General features: G+C 42.4%; 1 protein-coding gene across 2 annotated transcripts in view; it reads right to left on the bottom strand.

Moving 5' to 3' along the window:
• MAPRE1 (microtubule associated protein RP/EB family member 1) overlaps positions 1-15,289 on the bottom strand; it is a 30,894-nt gene extending 15,605 nt beyond the window's left edge. Inside the window, exons 1-2 of one of the 2 annotated variants that reach the window (XM_090286229.1) lie at positions 15,175-15,289; positions 9,535-9,658 (exon numbers count right to left, since the gene is read on the bottom strand). In XM_090286229.1, coding sequence (XP_090142355.1) covers positions 9,535-9,655 — 121 coding nt within the window. In that variant the 5' untranslated portion in view covers positions 9,656-9,658; positions 15,175-15,289. Of the gene's footprint in view, positions 1-9,534; positions 9,659-14,844; positions 14,922-15,174 lie in introns of those variants that run through there. The other variant, XM_090286230.1, reaches the window with a different exon arrangement.
• Between the last annotated feature and the right edge of the window lie 7,254 nt (positions 15,290-22,543).

The following is a 22,543-nucleotide window of genomic DNA, read 5'->3' as shown; positions in this document are numbered from 1 at the left end:
AAAGGCAACCAATCAATGTTTCTCTCTCACATTGATGTTTCTATCCCTCTTTCTTCTTCTCTAGCCCAATCTCTAAAAATAAATAAATCTTTTAAAACTTAAAAAACTCATTTTAAAGGCCACTACAAGAAGTTATGTCATCCCATTTGCTCCCCAATTTCATTCCTTCCCCCACTTGCCCATTTTCCTCTAATGCCTACTAACTGAACTCTTCTAACAGAGGGCAGGCTTCATTGTGCACTTACTGAATGTCCAGGGCTAATTCACCAAAGAAACAAGACAGGGGAGGAGGTAAGAAATCTAGTCACTAGGCAGGCAATAGATGTTCCACAGAACTCGAGATTGCCACTGTATGTATAATCAACTTATGTTAAATCAGGCCAAACAGGCTCCCTGCCAGTTTCAGCATAAAGAGTGTCATTGTCATTGTTTTTGAAAAAAGATGCAATGAGAGCAAAGCACTTAAGTGACAAGAGTGACATTCTTAGTAAAAAGGAGCATCAGAAAGCAAAAGCCTGATTTTCTGAAGTGGCTGATTTATTATTTATCCAAGAAAAAATATACTGAAGGTATTCTATGTAGCTGGCACTACATTAGCAATATTTATATTTTAAAAAACAGGGACACTAACAGCATCCTAAATTCTAGGGGACAATGACCCAGTGTCTTCAACCAACTTATAGCATGAAGAGGGGTAACTGTTACATATTTCTAGATATTTACATTTACATGCTCCAGTAATTGTTATATTTGAAAAGATTTAATATCAATATTAACCAATGTAACCTCAATAAATTTAATTTTCAAAAATTAAAAATAAAAAAATAAAAGATCTAGAAGTCACAATTTACCAAGTGCAATGTATAGAACTTAGCTGGATCCAGATATATATATAAATCAACTTGAATAAAAACACACACATAGATTATCTTTTAAACATCTATACCTGTAGCACTGCCTTACACATTAAAAAAATATTTGTCAGAAACAAAATAATGTGCTTTTACTAAATGCACAGTATTTGCAAGCCATCTGTGGGAGACCCCAGGCATCCTGAACAACTGTCCAGTGCTCTTTTGCACATTATACACATTCTTAGAATACCCTACAGTTAAGTAAAAATGCATTTCCTGAATTAGGAGGAAAAAAAGAGATACACCATGCTGCTATACTCTAAACTGGCTGAAACAGAGTTAATGTGTATTACAAAACAAATGAATTGCCAATAAAAATGGCCCAAGCAATTGCACAATGCACAAAAGAAATGTAAATGACCAATGAACACATGGGGATCCAGCCTAAGGAAGTAATTTTTTAAAAGCATGGCAGCCCCAGCCGGGTGGCTCAGTTGGCTGGAGCACTGTCCTGTACACCAAAAGGTTGCAGGTTTGATCCTGGGTTGGGGCACATACGGGAGACAACCAATCGATGTTTCTCTCTCACATCGATGTTTCTCTTTCTCTCCTCCCCTCTCCCCCAAAATCAATAAGCATATCCTCAGGTGAGAATTTTTAAAAAGAGGAAGGGGGAATCTACACATGAAACTGGTTATCATAATTTTATTCACACAAGTAAAAAATGGAAGCAGCCAGTACTAGTCTTGAGGTGGCTGAAAGGCCCCTGCGAAGCCTACTGCAGCACTTCCTGCACCGTTACATCCACAGCGAGCAATGGCAGCACAACCTAGACAGCTGCTGCGAATGGGAAAACACCAGAGTGCCCAGGCACAGCGGTCCCTCTGTGAGAGTGAGAATGTGGAGTCCAGGCTGCACAGAGCAACCTGGTGTGGACCCCGAGGCAGAGCCCCCAGCAGACTGGCATCTCCCTCTGCTGGAGGAGGAGAAAGACCAGTAACAAGCACCCATGCACAATTTCCTCTGGTCTGTTTCAAATGGGCTGTTGCAGATCATAAGGACTGGGACTCACCCAAACATTCTATAAGTACCTGGGACCTTCTGCCTGGTTTGGAACATGGAGCCCGACACCTCCAGCTCTACTTGCCCATCCCTCACCTGCATTCAGGGTGCCCCACTGCTGCCATGCTCTGGAAGGCAATTCTGACCACTGCACAGATTCCAGGAAGCTGAGCACCACTGCAGACTGCTGTCAGGTTGGGCTTTATCAGGCTCACCCCTGCCCTCCCCTGGGGACAACAGCACAGGAGATGGCCATCCTGAGGTCTAGAATTCTCAGATAAACTCTTTAAGTGGTAGCTCTGACCTCCGTGGACATGTAGAGGGATCTGAATGAAGTAACTAAATGGTTTTGCTCCCATGAACACCTATACTGGACCTGGGTTGGTGATAACCATGCATTGCCAGCCACTGGTGTTCACTCTTGGCTACAGCCTACCTGCTCAGTTCCTCTGTAGACACAAATGGCGCGGGGTTGTACCTCTGGACCAGCACGCTGCACCTCCTAGGCTCACAGGAGGTGAGATTCTGGTTTTTAAGAAATGCACAGAGCTACAGAACACACCATCTTGCATAAAAAGGGCTCATGAACTCTTGGCTGAAGAAACCCAAGCCCAAGACTCATGAAATTTTGGTCTGTTTCCCTTAAAATTTCCACTGATCATTTTTAGAAAAAGTGGAATATGTCAAAAGCCATGTTACACATTATATTCCAAAGAGAAGCCAAAAATTAATCAACAACTTATTGAGACTGGTAAATTTCACATTTAACGTTGTACTCTGACAATGCTAGAATTTTATATGCTTATACTCTTGTAGGTGTTTTAAAAATACATGTATATAAACCAACAAGAAAAAAAAAAAGGAAGCAACCTATTATCTCCCATAGTAGATGCAATCAATTACGTAAATTTTTAGCATACCATCTGTCTGGCAGAATATTATGGAGGCATTTAAAACATTTCTTTTACTTCTTTAGGAAAAGCTCAAGATTTAATATTAAAAGGAAAAAGCAAGATATATAAAAAGATTTACATCTCCACATATATAAAAACATCCCCCCTGATATATATACATAGGAAAAAACGAAAAATGTGTTAGGTTAAACCATATGAAATTATTGCTTTGTAGATCGAAAATGATTGAATGGCCATACCTGAGGAGTGGTACTGAATGCATTATAGTTTTAAAATATTTAATTATATAATACAGTGTATATGTTATAATCAGACCATCATCAAAAAAAAAAAAAAAAAGAGGCAAATGTTTAAAAAAAAAAAAAGTACAATATATCAGCTGTTTTATACAAAAGGGCTGAAAACTCCTGGCCTATAAATGTCTCCACTAGGCACAAAACAGGTTAAAAAGGAACTTCCTTCTCACCTCTACCTTAATAACAAAGGCTGGCAACCCAAGCAGAGGACCCTCTTACAGGGCAGCTGTCCAAACAACCCACAACAAAACAGGTCCACGCAATTTGTGGCTTAAGGATGCAGACAGACTTAGGATAGGATCAGCTATGTCATGGCATCAACTGCCAAGTCTAACTGCCACAGCCCCGCCCTACCAGAAGCTGTGCTGAAAACTGAGAACACAAAACAAGGATACTATGTGGCTGACCCCTGCTCCAAAAGCTTACAGTATCTCAAGTGCAATGGCTCTCTGCCCCTTTGGGTCAAGGGTCCCTTGGAGAATTAGACGAAAATTGCAGCTAACACTCTACACAGAATAATGCTCCCCTATCAGAAAAATGCCAGTGTTTTACACCTCAAATATACAGGCAACACACTTGAACTACTAAATATAAGTGTTCAGCCTTTAGGGGGTAGGTGAGGCTTGAGTCATTTTAGAGGGTGAATAAAACTTGGAAATAGAGGGCTGTGAGGAGTCATTCATACAGGCATTAAAAATCATCCTCAAGAAATTTAACATGGGAAAAATAATCCTATTTTAATTTAAAAGTAGGAAACAAATATATACAACACTTGTTTGTATGTTACTGTAACAATCACTAATATCAATAGATTGGAAACAAACTAAATGTCCATTAACATGAAACTGATCCAAGGAAATTATGGTATACCCAGCCACTAAAAAAAAAAAAAAAAAAAAAAAAAAAAAGGCATCTGATGATACATGGATATGGAACACTCTTCAAAATATACACTGTGATTAAACATGTTATCATTTGTGTAAAAAGGGGGGGAAAAGCACGTGCACACGAACACACACACACACACAGGATATGGATAGATGGGTGTTCTTGCTTGTATGTATACACTCTCTGGAGGCTACCCAGCTAATAACACTGGACTTCCTCTGGGAAGGGGAACTGGGTAGCTGGTAGACACCAGTTAAGAGGGAGATTTATCACTGTTTTACCTTTCTGTTCCTTTTGAACTTTAAACCATTTTGAGACTTTCAGCAATTCAAACAATAAAAAGCATATATACAGCCCTGGTGGGATAGCTCAGTTGGTTAGAGCATCAGCCTGATATATCAACGTTGCAGGTTCAATTACCTGGTCAAGGCAAATACAGGAATCAACCAGCGAATGCATAAATAAGTGGAACAACAGATCGATGTTTCTCTCTCCCTTCCTCTCTCTAAAATCATTTTAAAAACCCATACATACAGTACATCAATTACATTTATAGGAAAATACTGGTAGTACAGGTAAAATGAGTAAGCTTGGGCAAGTTATTAACCTCTATGCCTCACTTCCCTATCTGTAAAATGGTGGTGATAGTCCTGACCTTCCAGATTATATATATAAAGCACTTTGGGAAGTGCTTGGCCTATAAGCACTCAATAAATAAAAGCCATAATTAAGAAAAAAATACAGCTAAAAGATAACAATGACTATCACTAACTTGTGACATTACAATAGACTATGGTTTTCTAATGTTTCAATAACAAAGACTTAATCACTTATAATCAAAGGAAAATAAGTTTCTTGTCTTTTGTTTTGCTTTAATTAAGGCAAAGAATATCAAGAAGGTGCTTGAAGACTTAGGCAAAAAGTTGGAAGCAATACTTCCTTGAGCACAGGAGTTACTCAATAAAAATGGTCTCTTAGAAAAGCTGCAAGCTTATGTGGTAGAACAAGAAAGAAGTGAGCGTGAGGGAACCTAAAAGAAATCTGTGCCCAGTCAGGGGCCACTGGGGCAGCAGTGAGCAAACTGAGAAGGGGCTGGCCCTGGCTAGTGTGGCTCCATTGGCTGCACCAAAAGGCCATGGGTTCCATCCCGTCAGGGCACATGCCTAGGTTGCTGGTTTGGTCCCAAACAGGGGTGCGTACAGGAGGCAACTGATGGATGTTTCTATCCCCTGTCCCTTTTCCTCTCTCTAAAAATCAATAAATGTATCCTTGGGCCATTTTTAAAATGTTTTTTTAAAAAGCTGAGAAAGGGCTGGATCCAAAACGCCCTTCAGAAGATACATAGAATTTATCAATTAGAGTAAGATGCTTCTAAGGCCTGCGACCATGGAAGAATGGCAAAATCACGGCTCCCAAAAGGAGCATCTGCCAACCTGAGAAGAAAAAGTGAGGTAGGCCTGGTTAGAGGCATGGTCACACACCCTCAGAGAGAAATAAGCAAGCTGAACAAGCTGTTTTATAGTAACTCAAGGGCCTACAGCACCCCACAATAAGCTGAGGAAAAGGGGCATCTCACACTTGCCTGGGAGCATGTGAACACTCCTCCTCTTCCGTGCAGCACAGACACATCGGAAGAGGCCAGGCTGGAGGAGGGAAGGCAAGGAGGAGAGAAAAGGGAGCCAGGAACATTCTGTGAGGGCCACCTGACAGGTTCAAAGCACCATGCTGGGCTCCGGGAAAAGTGTGGAGGGGCCTGAATACGGAATGGAACTGAGGAAACAGAGGAATGGGTGGCAAAAGGAAACCGGTATCCTCTTTTGACACGAGCAATCCCTCATCAAAATCCTTCTCTGCGATTAGGTTTGTTTTCTTGACAACTAGCTCTCCAAAACAGGGCAACTACAGAATGTAATGAATCTTGAACAACCTTCTAACTCTGTCACTGAAAGTTATCCTCACCTTATCTCACTACGAGAGCCAAGCACAGGCTCATTTCACTGCTGGGGGGGCCGGGGGGGAGCCCACAATACTGACAAAATGCAGCCATTCCACAGGCAGCCAGCACATTAATAGTGTAGGATCTCAGAACCTTGCCCTCACAAGAGAAAAACGTAATCCTACTTTTTAAAACTTGTGTTTGGTAGAGAATTTTAATTTGTTTGATTCTCTTCCCATGTGAGCTAAGAAGAGGAGGCGCCAGAGTGAAAGACTATGGGATTCTGCTTTGACCTCAGTAAACACAAGGATCTGTGGAGCCTCATTTTCTCTGACTCCAATCCCCTGGCAGCAGGCCTCTTCAGGGGACAGTATCTGCAGCTCATCCTGTTTGGTCTCATACTGGAAGCTGAGACTAGGTTTTCTAAACATTAATGTGAAAGAAAATGCAACCATCTACTTATTCTAAGGGAAGCCCTACAGGGCTCTCAAGAGGAGAACTAGTTAAGAATGAATAAGTTTGTTTACAAATCACAGTTAAGTGTCCTGCACTTACCATTTTCTACTGGAGAAAAGTATTTTATCCAGAGCAAGAGAAGTAGCAGCCAGGAGACAAAGTTGAAATTCTTCACAGATTTTTAATGAGGCAATATTGTTGTAATTAATTATATGTAATTAACATTTAACTCTCTTCCAAATGTTTCTTTTATTTTTTTATACACTTTTAAAAAATTTTATTATTGATTGATTTTAGAGAGACAGAGAGAAGAAGGAAGAGAAAAACATCACTTTGTTGTTCCATTTATTCATGCATTCATTGGCTATTTGTTATATGTGCCCTGACCAGGGATTAAACCCACAACTGTGGCATATCAGGACGACACTCTTAACCAACGGAGCTACCCAGCCAGGGCCAAATGCTTCTCTCTTTTTTTTTAAGACTTATTTATTTTTAGAGAAGGGGAAGGGAGGGACAAAGGGAGGGAGAAAAACATAGATTTGTGAGAGATACATGGATTGGTTGCCCCTTACATGCCCCCAAATGGGAACATGGCCCGCAACCAGGCATGTGCCCCGACTGGGAATCAAACTGGTGACCTTCTTGGTTTGCAGGCCGGCACTCAATCCACTGAGCCACACCAGTCAGGGCCCAAATGCTTCTTTTAAAAAGATATAATGCGTATACAACAGAAAGAGTGTGGGCTGTGTGGTCAGAAAAATCTGGGTTCAAAACCAGGCTCTATAATGCATGAGCTGTACCCCATGGGCAGACTCCTCACCTGTAAAATGAAGATGTGCCATCCCTAAAGAGATCTATACTCACCTCCAAGGTCTGGTACAGAATCCATATCTGAGTGCTATTTTTACACCAGTTTACAAATGAGGAACTAGAACATTAAGGGACTCCAAAGTCACAAGGTTCAGGGCAGACTGAATCCTCATCCTATCATGACAACTTCCTGTCTGAATGAGCTAAATCTGGAGCCAGATCAGCACAAGTACATCTAATCTACATACAATAAGAGATCTCATTTTCCAATTCACTAAGTGAAACATACTTTGAGGTATACTTACTGAAAGAGGTAAATTTTAGGGAGAAATTGCTATTGAAAAAGCCAGCTCAAAAGAAAACTAGGATGACCTTATCCCCACATGAGTCATAAATCACGGGTTAAACAAGTGCTTTAAAAGCCTCAAATAAGGATGTGGTAATGAAACTGAGGAAACTAATAGAAAATGGGGAAAAGCAGCCTATATTTAAAGCTAACAACTTACACCTCTGACTAACAAAGTAACTCTTATTAATCAGCATGAGCCTTGGGCACCAGCTGTTCACTGAACAACTTCATATGAAGCCTCTCTCTGACCATTCGTGAAACTGAGATTAAGCTTCACAGGGGAAATAACAAGACAAGCCAATGAAACTAAGACCAAGACTAGGACTCAGCTCTAAAATAAGGAAGTACAAAGCTGAATTCATTTAAAAAAAATCATACAGCCCAGGTCACGTAGCTCAGTTGGTTGGAGCGGCATCCAGGTGTACCAGGGTTGTGGGTTCTATTCCTGGTCAGGGCGCATACAAGATTCAACCAATAAATGCATAAAACAAGTGGAACAACAACAAATCAATGTTTCTCTCTCTCTGCCCTACCTTCCTCTCTCTCTCAAAATCAGTACATTAAAAAAAATCATATAAATGAAAGCAGTAATTTTAAATTGATCCAAATCACACCAGTCAGTGAAGGAAGTCTAGAGTGAGTAGGGCACAGAAGTTGAAGAACATGGGTTCTTGATTTAAATGATGGTTGCAGTCTCAACTGTTCTTGGCTGTATAATGCTAGACTTGTTACTCAATTTTTCTAAGCCCATTTCCCCATCTGTACATTGGGTTAATAAACATCCCTACCTCATGGAAGTATGAGAATTAACTGAAGAAATATGTGAAAAACATTTACATAACCCGGGTACACATGATTACTGTCATTACTAGCAGACTCTGAGGATTCTAATTATCTATCACTAAGAATTTAAATAGCAGTAGAATACATGCCTCATCTTTCTCTGGCATATTCTTGACTTGTGGTAAATCCAGTTTGGATAACCTGACACATTCCCTATGTCAGGGCAGTCAAGGGTAGACAGCCAGACTCTCAAAAGATAAGATAGAAAGTCCTTAGAGAAAGTAGAAACGGATAACATCTTTATGAAAAACAATTACGAAGAAACTAAATTTCATGCCCTTTGAACTAGTAAGTCCATTTCTAGCAATCACTGAGGAAATAAACAGAGATTTAGGTTAATGGTAAAGGATACTCGACCTAGTCATAGTCACAATGTAAAAATCAGAAACCTAAATGCCCCCAAATTGGGAAGATAGTAAACAACTCCAGCATATCGATAGAAAGCAATGGTATACAGCCATTACAAATAAGTATTGAATAATTCCGAGAGTGACTGGCACTAAACAATATCCACAATATAAGGTTAAGTTGAAAAACTGTACAGAAAAGTAAAATAAAAGAACCAAACAGTGGCTTCTTCTGAATGGAACTACTAGCATTTTTCTCTTCTTCCCAGTTTTCTAAATGTTATACTATTTGTATATATAAAAACAGAACATGTTTGTGTTTTTTTTTTAAATCATTACCTCTCTGCCAAATTTTATTAAACAGAAGTTCAGTAAAATTGTGGTTGAAATGGCATTTGCCTGACTTTGATCTTGTGCTTCTTGGAATAAGAAAGGTCACTGATGAACTAATATAGAACTAGAACAATTATAATGAGTGTCCTCAAATAAAACATTTCAAATCTAAATGTGAAAAAGCGTGAATGGAGACGGTAGGGCTAAGCTGCAGGCCTCAGTACGCAGTCTTTACAACAGGAGATGATGGACTTGCAGGCCAGAAGCATGCTCATTTTAAGCACAATTCCTTTCAGAAGTAGAACCAGGGCAGGGCTGAGGAGAAATGGGTCAGCCCTAACATAAAATCTGAACCTGTGGCTTCTGCAGTCAGATACAGACTTGCACGTTCCTGAAGGACCTGCAGGCTTTCCTGGAAAAGTGGTCAAGTGAATTTCTCTTACCTGAGCACAACTGTTCAATCTTTGTTAGATTCAACTGCAGTGACTCATTGATCCAGGCCAGCATGTCATGTCGACTGAGGTTATCGCTGGTGACTGACGTTGAGTATACATTCACTGCCATCTTCTACAGCATGTGGGGAAAAAAGAACGGTCTGCATTATTAACCATGCAAGGAAGAGCAATCACTTCCTTCCTAGTCAGTCACCCAGAGCAGACCTGTGGGAATGCTCAACTTTTAAGCTTTGCCCTCTTTTCCAAGAGGCCAAATCAGAGACATCAGGGTCCAGCCATGAGACTGGAATGAAACATGACCTGAAATGAATTGCCCAACAACAGCCAGCCTAAAATGTAGGTCCCATTTTAATGTAATTGGTATAAAATTTTAAGCTACAAGAACACTAAGTAAAGGGAAGGTTAAATGCTTTATGAAGGGAGGTTGATGAACAAGCAAGAATGTTGTCTGTTTAGAAAACATCAGTTCAAGCTTATCCATTAACATTAAAATGTTTACAGCAGTATTCTTCAGATGATGGGTTTTTAATTTTTATTTTATTTTTACAGAGAGGAGAAGGGAGGAAGAGAAACAGCAATGCGCAAGACACATAGATTCGTTGACTCCCGAACACCCCCAAATGGGGACATGGCCCGCAACCCCAGGCATGTGTCCTGACGCGAAATTGAACTGGGGACCTTTCCGTTTGCAGGCTGGTACTCACTCCACTGAGCCACACCACTCAGGGCAGATGGTGGGCTTTTTATTAACTTATCCTCTTTATAGTTTCACTATTTTCCAAATTTTCTTCAAGGACTATATCCACTTTTATCATCAAAAGCAAGCTTTTCAATAACCTAAGTACTACAAAGGTGGTAGCAAATGACCTTACAGTGAAGAATCCTTGGTACTAATTCTCTGTTTAGCCACCTGGAGACAGGAGGGCATCTGAGAGCCTACTAAGCACCAGGAACGTCATGAACACTTATCATTTAATCCTGACAACTCTCTGCAAGGTTCACTTGAATCTCCTGCGATTTTACAGATAAGGTGTTTTAATATAGAAACCCTGCAAAGTGGCAGGCAAGCCTGCCCAGCTCCATCATCCACATTCTTTCCCCTAGCCTGGAAAATGCTACCTCTCACCCCTTCTGCCAGGCTTTGAAATTCAAAACAACACACACAAAGAAGAAACACATTAACTTAAAATGCTATTAAATGTGGATGCCATCATCACCCTCATTCAAACTACAAATGTTTATCAAGAACTGTTCTAGGGACCATGAAACAGATAAGCAGGAAAGACAAATGGCTTGTCTGCAGAGTTCACATCCTCATAGTGGAAGTCTAACACTGACTGAATACACAAAACAGATGTCATTTCATACTGACCACTGAGGCAATGGGGGTGGAGGGAATGTCCTCAGGGAAAGCCTCTCTGAGTTGATGTTTGAGCTTAAAAATCAGAAGGAAGGTCTGGAAGAAGGGTGGCTATAGCCCAGTGAGCAAGAGAAAGGGAGAGCAGGAACAGAAGTGGGGAAAGAAGCGAAGAAGCCAGATCATGCTAGGACTCTTCAGGCCATGGTAAGGAGTTTGGATTTTAGTCTTTAACTGTTTATAGTGTTGTGGGGTAGAATCAAACTCTCATTTAAGTTTGAAAAAGATCACCCTGACTGCTCGGTAGAAAACAGACTGTGGGAAGAGAAGACTTAAGCAATGTGAGATAAGGACAGGCTAATTCAGATCTAGATGAAATCCTGGGGCAAGTACCACGAGGACACACAACTATGAAACACTGGATTTCATAGTGACCTTGACACTTACAATTTTCCTCATTTCATGAGACACCAATACAGTAGTCCCTCTCTATATCGCGGTTCACTTATCGTGGCCTCACTGTATCGTGGGATTATTTTTTAATTATATTTAATTATTTATCGCAGATTTTCCGCTATATTGCGGGATTCTGCGGTACTGTATACATATGTTGTTAAAGTTACATAGGTTTAAGAGTGTAGAATATGTTTAAGAACATAGTGTTTATAAAAGTGTGGAAAAGTGTTTAATAAGGGAGTGGGAAAGGTTAACAGGGGACTGGGAACAGTTTATAAGTGTGTGGGAAGGGTTTATAAAGCCTTAAAATATATATAAATACTAAAATAAATGTAAGGTTCCTACTTCGTGGATTTTCATCTATCATGGGGGGGTTTAGAACATAATACCCACAATAAGTGAGGGAATACTGTATTACCAATGGGGGGTAAGGTGCTTAGCAAATTCAAAACCATCTTAAGACCCCATGCTGTCTTGTGACACTATTCTGTGCCCTCACACAGCACTTGGCAAAGTGCCTTGCATACAGTGGATACTCAGTAAATGTTTTCAGGTTGACAGGACAGTATCGAAGAGAAAAAAATGTATCTATATAAATTTTCAGAAAGTAAACCTTTAACACTTTTAAAGTCTTAAATTCAAATGATAAAACTATGTTATACATGAAGCCACTGAGAAATTCGTCGTCGTCGGCAGCCGTCCGTCTCGAGAGACGATGGTGTAGCTTCTTAAGAGTCTATCTGCACCGCCGAGAATGGCTGTGCAGTCCGACTCGGGAGTGACATGGTATCTGTCTCCTCCCGTGTTGAATCGACATCTTGCGATGACGCTGAAGCTACAGAGCCTGGGCAGGGTGATATGGAGGGTCTGCTGTTGCCCATGCAGCAGACCCCCCCTCTCTTCGCAGCTGAAGGGTCCAAGGGAAAGACGGAGTCGATACAGCTTGGCTTCAGGTGCGCCGCAGGAGTTGCCGGTGTTGACTACAACGTCAAACCGCCTTAGGGACTCCGGCTCCGGATTTTCTGTCGGGGTTTACTCCCTTAGCCTTTCCCCTGAAGAGGTATGCCGCAAGGCAGCGGAGGTTTTTTGGAGTCAGAGTTTTCCTTCTCTGATGTACCCTGACTGGAAGATCGAACCAGCGACACTTAGCTCGCAGGCCAACGCTCAATCCACTGAGCTAAACCAGCCAGGGCCTCACTGAGAAATTAATCCCCACATTATCATAGCACTTCATTTAAACCTCTACAATAGGCATTATCACACTGGACTGTCATCTCTTCATTTCTGAATGATTCCACAACCAGATTTGGGCCAGAAGGCAATTTGCTCTATGCAAAGAGCTGAGGATTTCAAACAAAGACAACCTGGATTTGAACTTGAGGATGTCATTCATTAGTTGTATGACTTTGGGCAAGTTACTTAACTTCAATGAACCTCAGTTATGAGTTAATGCCACTTATCCTAAAAAGATGAGACAAAGTTTAAATGATATAAGGTATACAAATACTTGGCATGCTACCTGATACAGAATAGGTATTAGGTCCCAGACAGAGAGGGACTTTGTCTCATCCTTCTACCTCCAGTGCCAAAAACAGAGACCTGCCATGACCATTTCTCATCTGGATCCACTGCCACAGCATTCAAATTAGTCTGTCTCAATCTGTTCTTACACAGCAGCCAGAGATAATTTTCTGAGTCACAAATCAGATCAAGTGTCTCTGTTTAAAACCCTAGAATGAATGAATAAATGATATGCATGCTATGTGCAGAACACTATTATCAGGTACCAGATAACAGAAAACATGGTCCCAGGCTGAGCATTTGTAATCTATTTTGGCAACTTTCATACATACATCAGGTACTGTGTACGTCATGCTATCAAAAATTGTAGGCAGCTGGTTAAGCCACTGACCGCACCCCAGTTCTGAAAACGTTATAACCTTTCATCATCATATAATTCAAAACTCTTTCATTACCAGTACATTCATACCCGGTCCCATGTGCTTTGCAAGCTCTGCATCCACTAAATACATGGGGTTAGGAACCCTATGAATGCGCAATAAACATCCACTGACTTAACCAATTAATGGGCCCTTCCAGGCAATCAAAACAGATTACAGTCCATTTTGGAGGAAGTTCACTCTTCCTCCATGATTCCATTGCTTAGCCTCAATGGAAGAACCCATGACCACCCTGCAAAACTCACCCTTAAATGATTCCTTGAACCAGGCTTCTGAGTGCCTTGAAAAAGCTTCCTCCTGCCTCCCCAGCTAACTCACCTTTAGCAGTTCTCCTAGAAAACTCCCAAACTCATTTTGATTCAATGCTAGCTGATAAGCACCCTATTACTTTCAAGACACCATACTGAGGGGTATAGAAAGAGGGGGAGGGAGATGCCACCAGAAAAAAAGCGATGTGACCCTGGATAAACACCTCACCTTTTTGAATCACAAATGGCTCACCTGTAAAAGGTGAGCAATATCTTCTGCACAATGTGGTAGTGGGGATTAAATGAGAACCTAAGTGAAAACTACATTATGTCCTAAGCTTCCCTATTGCCAGAAACTGTGCCAGTCTGACATACCATGACAAAGGACACACTAGTATGAAACACACTCTCTAAATCTGGACCTCAGAGAGGCAGCGTGATATACAGATTCAGAGCCTGAAATCAGGAGTCACAGACATGGATTCTGCCACTTGCTGCACTTCATAAAGCAAATCACCCCTCCTCTAAGATTCTAAGTCCCCTCATTTATAAAATGAAGATACTATCTCTTACAGACAGTGATATATTAAATAACATAATGCCCCATCAAGCACTTAATACAATGCCTGATACATAACAAGTGCCCAATTAGCAAATTATTGTTATTATTATTACTCTTGGAAATATCCCATTAGACGTGGATGCCAGATCTGCTGTACCCTTCCTTCAATGGGCCTCAGGATCCTCATCCTTCAAATGGGGCAGAGGCCAAGCTCTGCCCTGTAGCACCCCAGGGGAGCTGTAAGGCAGGGATTGGAGAAGTACTGTTCATATATTGTCTTCCTAATAATTACATGAAATTATCTTGTCCATCTATGCATTTTCTCACATCCTGTCTCCCCACCACAATGTAACACTCCTGGGGAGCAAGCCTTTGCTCTCCTGCTCCTGAGTACATAGCCCAGTGCTTAGCACAAAGCCTAGCACCTAGTAAGCGCTCAACAAACACCCAACGAAAAAAAGGAGTCCATTGAGCTGGCTTGGTTTCTGTCACTCAGTATGTTAGAGCTTCATGTACGTAGTACTACCATTGTCTTCATTTCAGAGATAAGGAAACTGAAGCCCAAAGAGTTTAAAGTACCTGCTAAAGGTCACATAGCAAGGGAATTGAACCCAGGTTTGAATCAAAACCCGAACTCTTAACCATCAGGCAACACCGCCTCCTACAGTGGGGGTCCTCAGAGCTCCCAGCAGGACCCACTTCAACAACACATACCCTCTACCCGAGCCAGCCAGCCAGAACCTCCCGCCTCCTCTGTCTGGGTTCCACAACTCCGCCACGGCCCAGAAGCCCCCACGCGCTGTGGGGCAGCCCCCGCTTCCGGCCCAAAGCCCCGCCCCACCTCCAGGCAGAAAGGAGCGTTCTTCCCCCACGAAGCCCAGCCCGCGCGCGCCGGGTCAAGGCCCCGCCCTTCCCCCCATCCGGCCCGAACAGTACCGCCGTGAAGACCTACGGGCACCGCACGCGAGGCGTAGTGGTGTCTCCCCGTCCGAGGCCCACGCGGCCGACCCCCGACGGCCGTCCCGTGCCCGCTACTCAGCTCACCGGCTCTCGGCGGAACCCCGTCCACTGCCCGTGCTCGGCTCCGGTTCCGTCTTCGTCTCGTTCAAACCGTCCGACCCCGCCCGCCCGCGCGATGACCTCACACGCACCTCCCCGTTACGCGACGACGTAAAGGGTCGTCATCGCCCGCCGGCTCCTTTTATAGAGACTCAGCGCGCGCAGAGGGCGGAGCCCTGTCCTTGATCGACGGCTGAGACGCCCAAGGGGCGGGGCACCGAATGCCGGGGCGCTGCAGCCACGTGATTTGCCACAGCCAATGAGGTTCTGTCCCGGGCCGGTGCGCCTGCCTAGGAGGTGAAGTCCTGTTACAAGTTCTCTCTACCGGTAGCCAAAAAACAAATTGGTTTTACAATGAATTTCTACAAAAATGGGCTATTAAATAAAGATCCTTGATTGGGGCTTTGAGGAAAGACTTAAAAATGTCACTTCAGGGACACATTCTATAACCTTATAATCTCATCGTCCGTCTATTTTCTTGTTTATATAAAATCATCTTGTTTGTTTATGCCTTTTTGTCTGCCTTTCCACAATTTCCACGGAAGCAAAAATCTTCCCAGTCCAGTTCCACCTGTGTCCCAGTGCCGCTATATGGGTTTTTAGAGTTTTGCTGAAAGAATGAATTACCTCCACTTTACAGAAGAGGACACTGAGGCTCAGTGAGGTTAATTGGCTGGCTCAAGATCAGAGGTTGGTCCAGGTTTCGAGCTAGTTTCGTGGTCTACATAAAATTTATTCATGTGTTCAACAAAGATTTATATTCTCTGGTCAGTCAGGTCCTAGGTATTTGTTGGTAAGCAAAAACCTGAGAGGCTCTGAACCCTTAAAATTTCCAGTCTGATAGGGGAGGCACAAATCATAACGACACAAAGACTGTCAGGGGCGGTATTCAGCAAGGGTGATGGCACCTCAATGCATTGAGTAGGGTCCTGGAGCCCACTCTGGGCCAGGCCTCACCCAATTAGTTGCTAAAGCCTGGGGAGGTGTTCAGGGAAGATTGCAGGGTGGGGAGCTGGGGCAGGAACTGTTGATCAGTCAGTCTGGAAGCATATCAGTATTTTAACCACGAGTATTGCTGGTTGTCTCTCTGGTAGTGTAATGCTCCAAGAATACACCACAATGAAATCTGACCTCACCTGAATAGTGGAAGAAGGCTTCCTAGAATTGATACATGCCCTAAAAGATGAGATGTTAACCTGGCAAAAGGGTTAGGATAGGAAAGGGCAATCAGGAGAGCACAGCAAGAGCCCTGTGCCCAAATGATTAGCGTTCTAGTGAATTGATAGGAAGCATGGATAATCGAGAAAATTTTTTCAAAAGCACTTAGGAGTATCTTTCTTCAATTATCCATGCTTCATAGCAAAATGTGTTACTCTCATTTTATACACAAGGACATTAAGTTTCCAATAGGCTAAGTGAATGTGGTAAGTGCAAAGCCAGCAGGTCTCGGTTCAAATCCTAACACTGCTAAGAGTTAGAATTAAATGAGATGTGTAAAGTTCTTTTCTTAATTTTGATTGAGTTTAGAGAAAGAAAGAAAGAGGGGAAGAGAGAGAGAAACATCGATTTGTTGTTCCACTTATTTATGCATTAACTGGTTGATTCTTGTATGTGCTCTGACCAGGGATGGAAACCACAACCATGGCGTATTGGGAAAATGCTCTAACCAACTGTGCTACCTGACCAGAGCTAAGACATGTGTAAAGTTCTTGATCACTCCTAGCATACAGTATGTGCTTAATAAATATTAGTGGTTTCTGAACCCCTTTTGATTTATGTTAATATTCAATTAATGTCAGTTTTTGTCAGCATTATCCTTAAGGCCATTTTGGCTGGGGGGCAGGATATTAGTGCAAGAGATGTGATCAGTGGAGAAACCCAAATCAAGAAAAGCATCAAGTGCCAGACTAGGATTTTGCGCCTGGTTCTGGAGACACAGCACATCACAGATTTCTGAGCAAGAGCCGCCAAAATAAAATTCATCTAGCCTCCAGAGAGGCAGCTCCCAGAGAGATGAGAAAGTGGCAAGTGATCTACTCAGAGTACATTCTTGTCTCTGAGAAGGGGGCTAGTCAAGGTTATCTGGATCAGATTAAGCCTTGTCTGCCAAGAGCCAGAGGGTAAAACAAAAAAAATATGCATCTTTAAGCAACTATTTTAATATGTAAAGTCATTTCATTATCACAGAAATTGAGTCTCCTTTCCAAAAAGGAAACAAAATACTGTGACTTCAAGGCCTGAGTTTTCCAAATGCATGACGTTTCCTTTTTTTATTTTTCAAATCCTCACCTGAGGATGTGTTCATTGATTTTAGAGAGAGAAGGAAAGAGAGAGAAGCATAGATAGCACCCTGTCTAGGGATGGAACCCTGAACCCAGGCATGTGCCCTGACCCTGAATCGAACCGGCAAAGTTTTTGTTTTTTGTTTTTTTGGTGTTTGGGACAATGCTCCAAGCAACTGAGCCACCTGGCCAGGGCTGTGACAAGGTACTTGAACTCAAAAATGGTGTTGGAAGGTCTCAGCTGCCTTGAGGACCTCGAGCCCATGAAGGAGACAACTACAAAAATAAGTCTTCCATCTATCCACAGGGAAGGAGGGCTCAGATTAGGGAAAGGCTCCTAATCCTGCTTTGGAATGGAGGCCAAGAAGGGTTCCTGAAAGAGGTGAGGATGAGAGGACTAGTCAGGCAAGGGGGAGGAAGCTGTTCCAGTCAGAGAACGGCATTTGCAAAGACTCAGAATAAAGTTACCAACTCTAATAATGCCAACCACTGTTTTATTTCTGCAATGTGAGAGCTCAGGATGAACCAAAGGCCAGAGAGCACAAGTAAGTTTTAAGGCCTGAAGCAGCAGGATTTATATATATACTGTTGTTTGTATGTTTCACAATCAGACGTTTTCAAAATTAAAAATAACCAAGCGCAATGCATGATTCTTGAATGGATACGGGTTGAAATATGTATTTATTTATTTATTTTATATTATTTATTTTTCTTCCTCTATAAAGGCATTATTGGAGCAACTGGCAAAATGTAAATAAGGCCTGTAAACTAGATAAAGAAGTGGATGAATGTGCATTACCTGATTGTGATAAATGTACTAAAGTTATGTAAAACAGTGTTCTGGTCTTTGGGAAATATACAACGAAGGATTCAAGGGTAAAAAGACATCAGTCTGCAATGTAATCTCAAATGATTCAGAAAAAAATACCCGTCACCTAAATTCTTCAAATGTTAACATTTTGCCACATTTATTTTTGTCACACTCTCAAATGGGAGTACATCAAACTAAAAAGTTTTTTTTGCACAGCAAGGGAAACCATCAACAAAATGAAAAGACAACCTGCTGAATGTATATTTATTTGTTAATGATACATCTGATAAGGAAGTAATATCCAAAATTTTTAAAGAATTCACACAACTTCAGACCAAACAAAAATAAACAATCCAATTAAAAAATGGGTAGCCCTGGCTGGTGTGGCTCAGTGGATTGAGCACCGGCTGGTGAACTAAGGGGTCACCGGTTCAATTCCCGTGTCAGGGCACGTGCCTGGCTTGTGGTCCTGGTCCCCACTTGGGGGCCCAGGCATATGAGAGGCAACCTCACATTGATGTTTCTCTCCCTCTCTTCTCCTCTTTCTGAAAATAAAATCTTATAAAAAAATTTTTTTAAATGGGCAAAGAATCTGAATAGACACTTTTCCTAAGAGGCCATACAGATGACCAAAAGACATGAAAAGATGCTCAACTTCCTAATGACCAGAGAAATGCAAATTAAAACCACAATGAGATCCTACCTCACACCTATTAGAATGGCTATCATCAATAACTCAACAAACAACAAATGCTAGCAAGGATGTGGAGAAACGGGAACCCTTGTGCACTGTAGGCAGGAATGCAGACTGGTGCAGCCACAGTGGAAACCAGTATGGAGTTTCCTCAAAAAATTAAAAATGGTACTACCTCATAACCCAGTGATCCCACTTCTGGGAATATACCCGAAGAAACCTGAAACAATTCAGAAGAACATATGGAGCCCTCTGTTCATTGCAGTGTTATTTACAATAGCCAAGATTTGAAAACAGCCCAAGTGCCCATCAGTAGGTAAGTGGATAAAAAGATGTGGTACAACTTTGGCCAGTGTGGCTCATTGGATTGAGCACCAACCTGCAAACCGAAAGGTCGCTGATTTGATTCCCAGTCAGGGCACATGCCCAAGTTGCAGGCCAGGTCCCAGGTTGGAGGCATGCGTGAGGCAACCATTGATGTTTCCCTCTCTTTCTCCCTCCCTTCTCCTCTCTCTAAAAATAAATAAATAAAATCTTAAAAAAAAGAAAAAGATGTGGTACACTTACACAATGGAACATAACTCAGCTACAAAAAAGAGTGAAATCTTACTTTAGGACAGCGTGGATGGACCTGGAGAGTATTATGCTAAGTGAAATAAGCCAGTCAGAGAAAGACCAATATCTTATGGTTTCACTTACATGTGGAATCTAATGAACAAAATAAACAAAATAGAAACAGACTTAGAGATACAGAAAATAGGCTGACAGCTATTAGAATGGAGAGGGTTTGCGGGGCTGGGTGGAAAAGATGAAGGGATTGCCCTTGGCAGTGTGGCTCAGTTGGTTGGAGCGCTGTCCCGTACAATGAAAGGTTGTGGGTTTGATTCCCGGTCAGGGCACATACCTAGGTTGAGGGTTTGATCCCTGGTTGGGGCACATACAGGAGGCAACCAATCAAGGTTATTCTCTCTCTCCCTCTCTCTCTCTCCCTTCCTCTCTCTCTCTAAAAGCAATGAAAAAATGTCCTTGGATAAGGGTTTTTTTTTTTTAAGGTGAAGGGATTAAGCAAAACAATACAAAAAAACCCTTATAGACACAGACAATAGTATGGTAAGTACAAGAAAGAAAGTGGGGGAAGGTAGAAGGTAGAAGAGAGTAAAGGGGGTTAAATGGTGACAAAAGGAAACTTGACTTTGGGTGAACACACAATACAATATACAGACGATGTATTATAGAACTGTACAACTGAAACCTATATACTTTTATTAACCAATGTCACCCCAATAAATTCAATAAAAATTAAAGATTAATAAAAAACAATAAAATAAACTTAAGAAATCGTAAAGTTAAACAGAAAGCAGGAAGGAAGAAAGAAGGTAGAATGGACAGGGGAGAGGAGGGAAAGTAGGTTGGAAGAAAGTAAGAAGGGAAGGAAGCAAGGAAAATAGGCAAATTGCACCCCAGGCTGCAAAGCGTAGCAAGTAATTTCAAGGTCCAGCAAAACAAAAAACAAAAATACTCATACAAAAAATTTTTTTAATGGAATAGATGCAGGTGGGAACAAGGAGAAACAGTACAGACCTTGGCTTCACAAAACAGATTCCACCTCACAACTCCTTTACCACTAGCTGCGTGGCCTTGGGTTTGCTATGGGACCTCTCAGTCCCAGTTCTCCTACCTATAATCCTGGTGATCACAGCACCACTCCAAGGTTGCTAGGAGGGTTCTCTAACAGTAACAGTAAAGCCATTGCCATTTGCTGAGCACTTACTACCCACGAGCACGCTTCCATGCACTTCACATATGCTGAATCATTTGATTCATACATCAGCCTTAAGAAGTTGAAGGGGTGGACTGGGGGGGGGGGGGGAGCAATGGGGAAAAAAGTGGGACAACTGTAATAGAAAAACAATAAATAAATCAAAAATTTTTTTAAAGTTATTATCCCTGTTTTACAGTTGGGTAAACTGAAGCACAGAGGCTATGAAGGGCACAAGTTAGCAGGGGGTAACGCCAGAATGGGCACCCAGTCTGGCTACAGAGAGTAATCAAGGCCCAACCTAGGCCTGAAACGGAGGATCACTCAAGAAGCAGCAGCTGGCAAGAAAACCATAGGAATTTAGGTCCAGCCGAAGACCCTGTCTGTCTGGTGTTGACCCCACCTCCCAACGAGAGCTGTGGAACTGTCCAGAGGCCAGTCCCTGTGCTCCCAGGCAAAATCCTGTCCACCTCCTTATACTCTCCCTAACAAGGAGCAAGGGGACCCTGGCGGGGGTGGGCGGTAATGGACACTTCAACGCGAGACGCTGATGTTGCTACAGCCCAGCTCCTACTATGCAACACTTTGGAGAATACTACCCCTGTCTTTCCTTGTTAAGACTTTATTATTAATACATTAGTATATATTGAATGTTACCATCATTACTGACACCCAGTCACTTACACTGCGCTAATGGCTTGCCTTATCTCAATACCATTCAATGGGTGTGAGGACTTGCTGCATGCCAGGCACCAAGCAAAACACTACCCAAATTGTGCCCTTGAACTCTTGAACACTCACAGCAGCCCTAAGAAGTAGATAAGATTTATGACCCCACCTTTTAGAGATTAAAAAACAAAAAAAGCATCCCAAGGGTCACCTGCCCAAAGTGACACCAGCAACATGCCAGACCAGACCCTGGATACAGCCCTAGGCAACTGGAAGATAGCTTCAGAAAAGGCTTCCATGTGATGCCAAACCCAATCCATCTGCCAGAGCAGAATGTTCATCACATTCTCCGCTTGCCACTGAGCCTGAAATCACTCGATCCCAACCTGGCCATCATTGAGAAAACACATGAAGAACTTCCCTCACAGAATAGGCCTCCCTACTAGTCTGCCCCACAAGCAGACCAGGACACCAAGGGCACCTCACCTGGAAGGCTAGTCCATCTCCTCTCTTAGGGTTTTGAGGCCAGGGCTGTTTATTTTGCTTCATCCTGACCTGGCATTTAATGCAGCACTGTACACAAGATGGCTTAACAGGGAAGCCGAGGCCCTTGGGGTCTCAACACCTCAGAGAGCAGTACCAGCTAGCTTCCTAATTGCCAATTGTCTCACCATAGCAACTCACATCTGGGCTGTTCTAGCCCAGCGAGACCTAAAAACAAAATTGGTTTCTCATTCTCCACTCCAACTAGAGTTTAAGGCACACAGCTATCTAGGATTATAACCTATCTTGCATACAAAGTAAGAGAGGCTCAGAGGTGCCAAGTCCAACTCCGCTCAGTTGCGACACTACACCTGCCTCCCCCGTTTACACACCTTTCTCCCTCTGCACCAGCTGACTGGGATACACCTCTGGAGGGTACTTCAATCTTCATGGGCTCCTTCTCCCTGACCATGACAGAGGTAGCAAGACACAAGGATTATGGCATACCGGGCTTGGGACACCTGGCTGTGATCCCAGGTAAACTTTAAGACTGCTTAAGGGACATACAATGTTAAGCTTAGAAGAGGAACAGATACATGCTCCTCCCAAAGAGGTGAGGCCAATGGCAGCTATGTCACAATCATGAGGCCGCTCCC

The sequence above is a fragment of the Furipterus horrens genome, unplaced genomic scaffold (assembly GCF_987537825.1).
Source record: "Furipterus horrens unplaced genomic scaffold, mFurHor1.1.pri manual_scaffold_8, whole genome shotgun sequence".
NCBI classification, from domain to species: domain Eukaryota; kingdom Metazoa; phylum Chordata; class Mammalia; order Chiroptera; family Furipteridae; genus Furipterus; species Furipterus horrens.
This window is presented reverse-complemented; position numbering and strand designations above follow the sequence as displayed.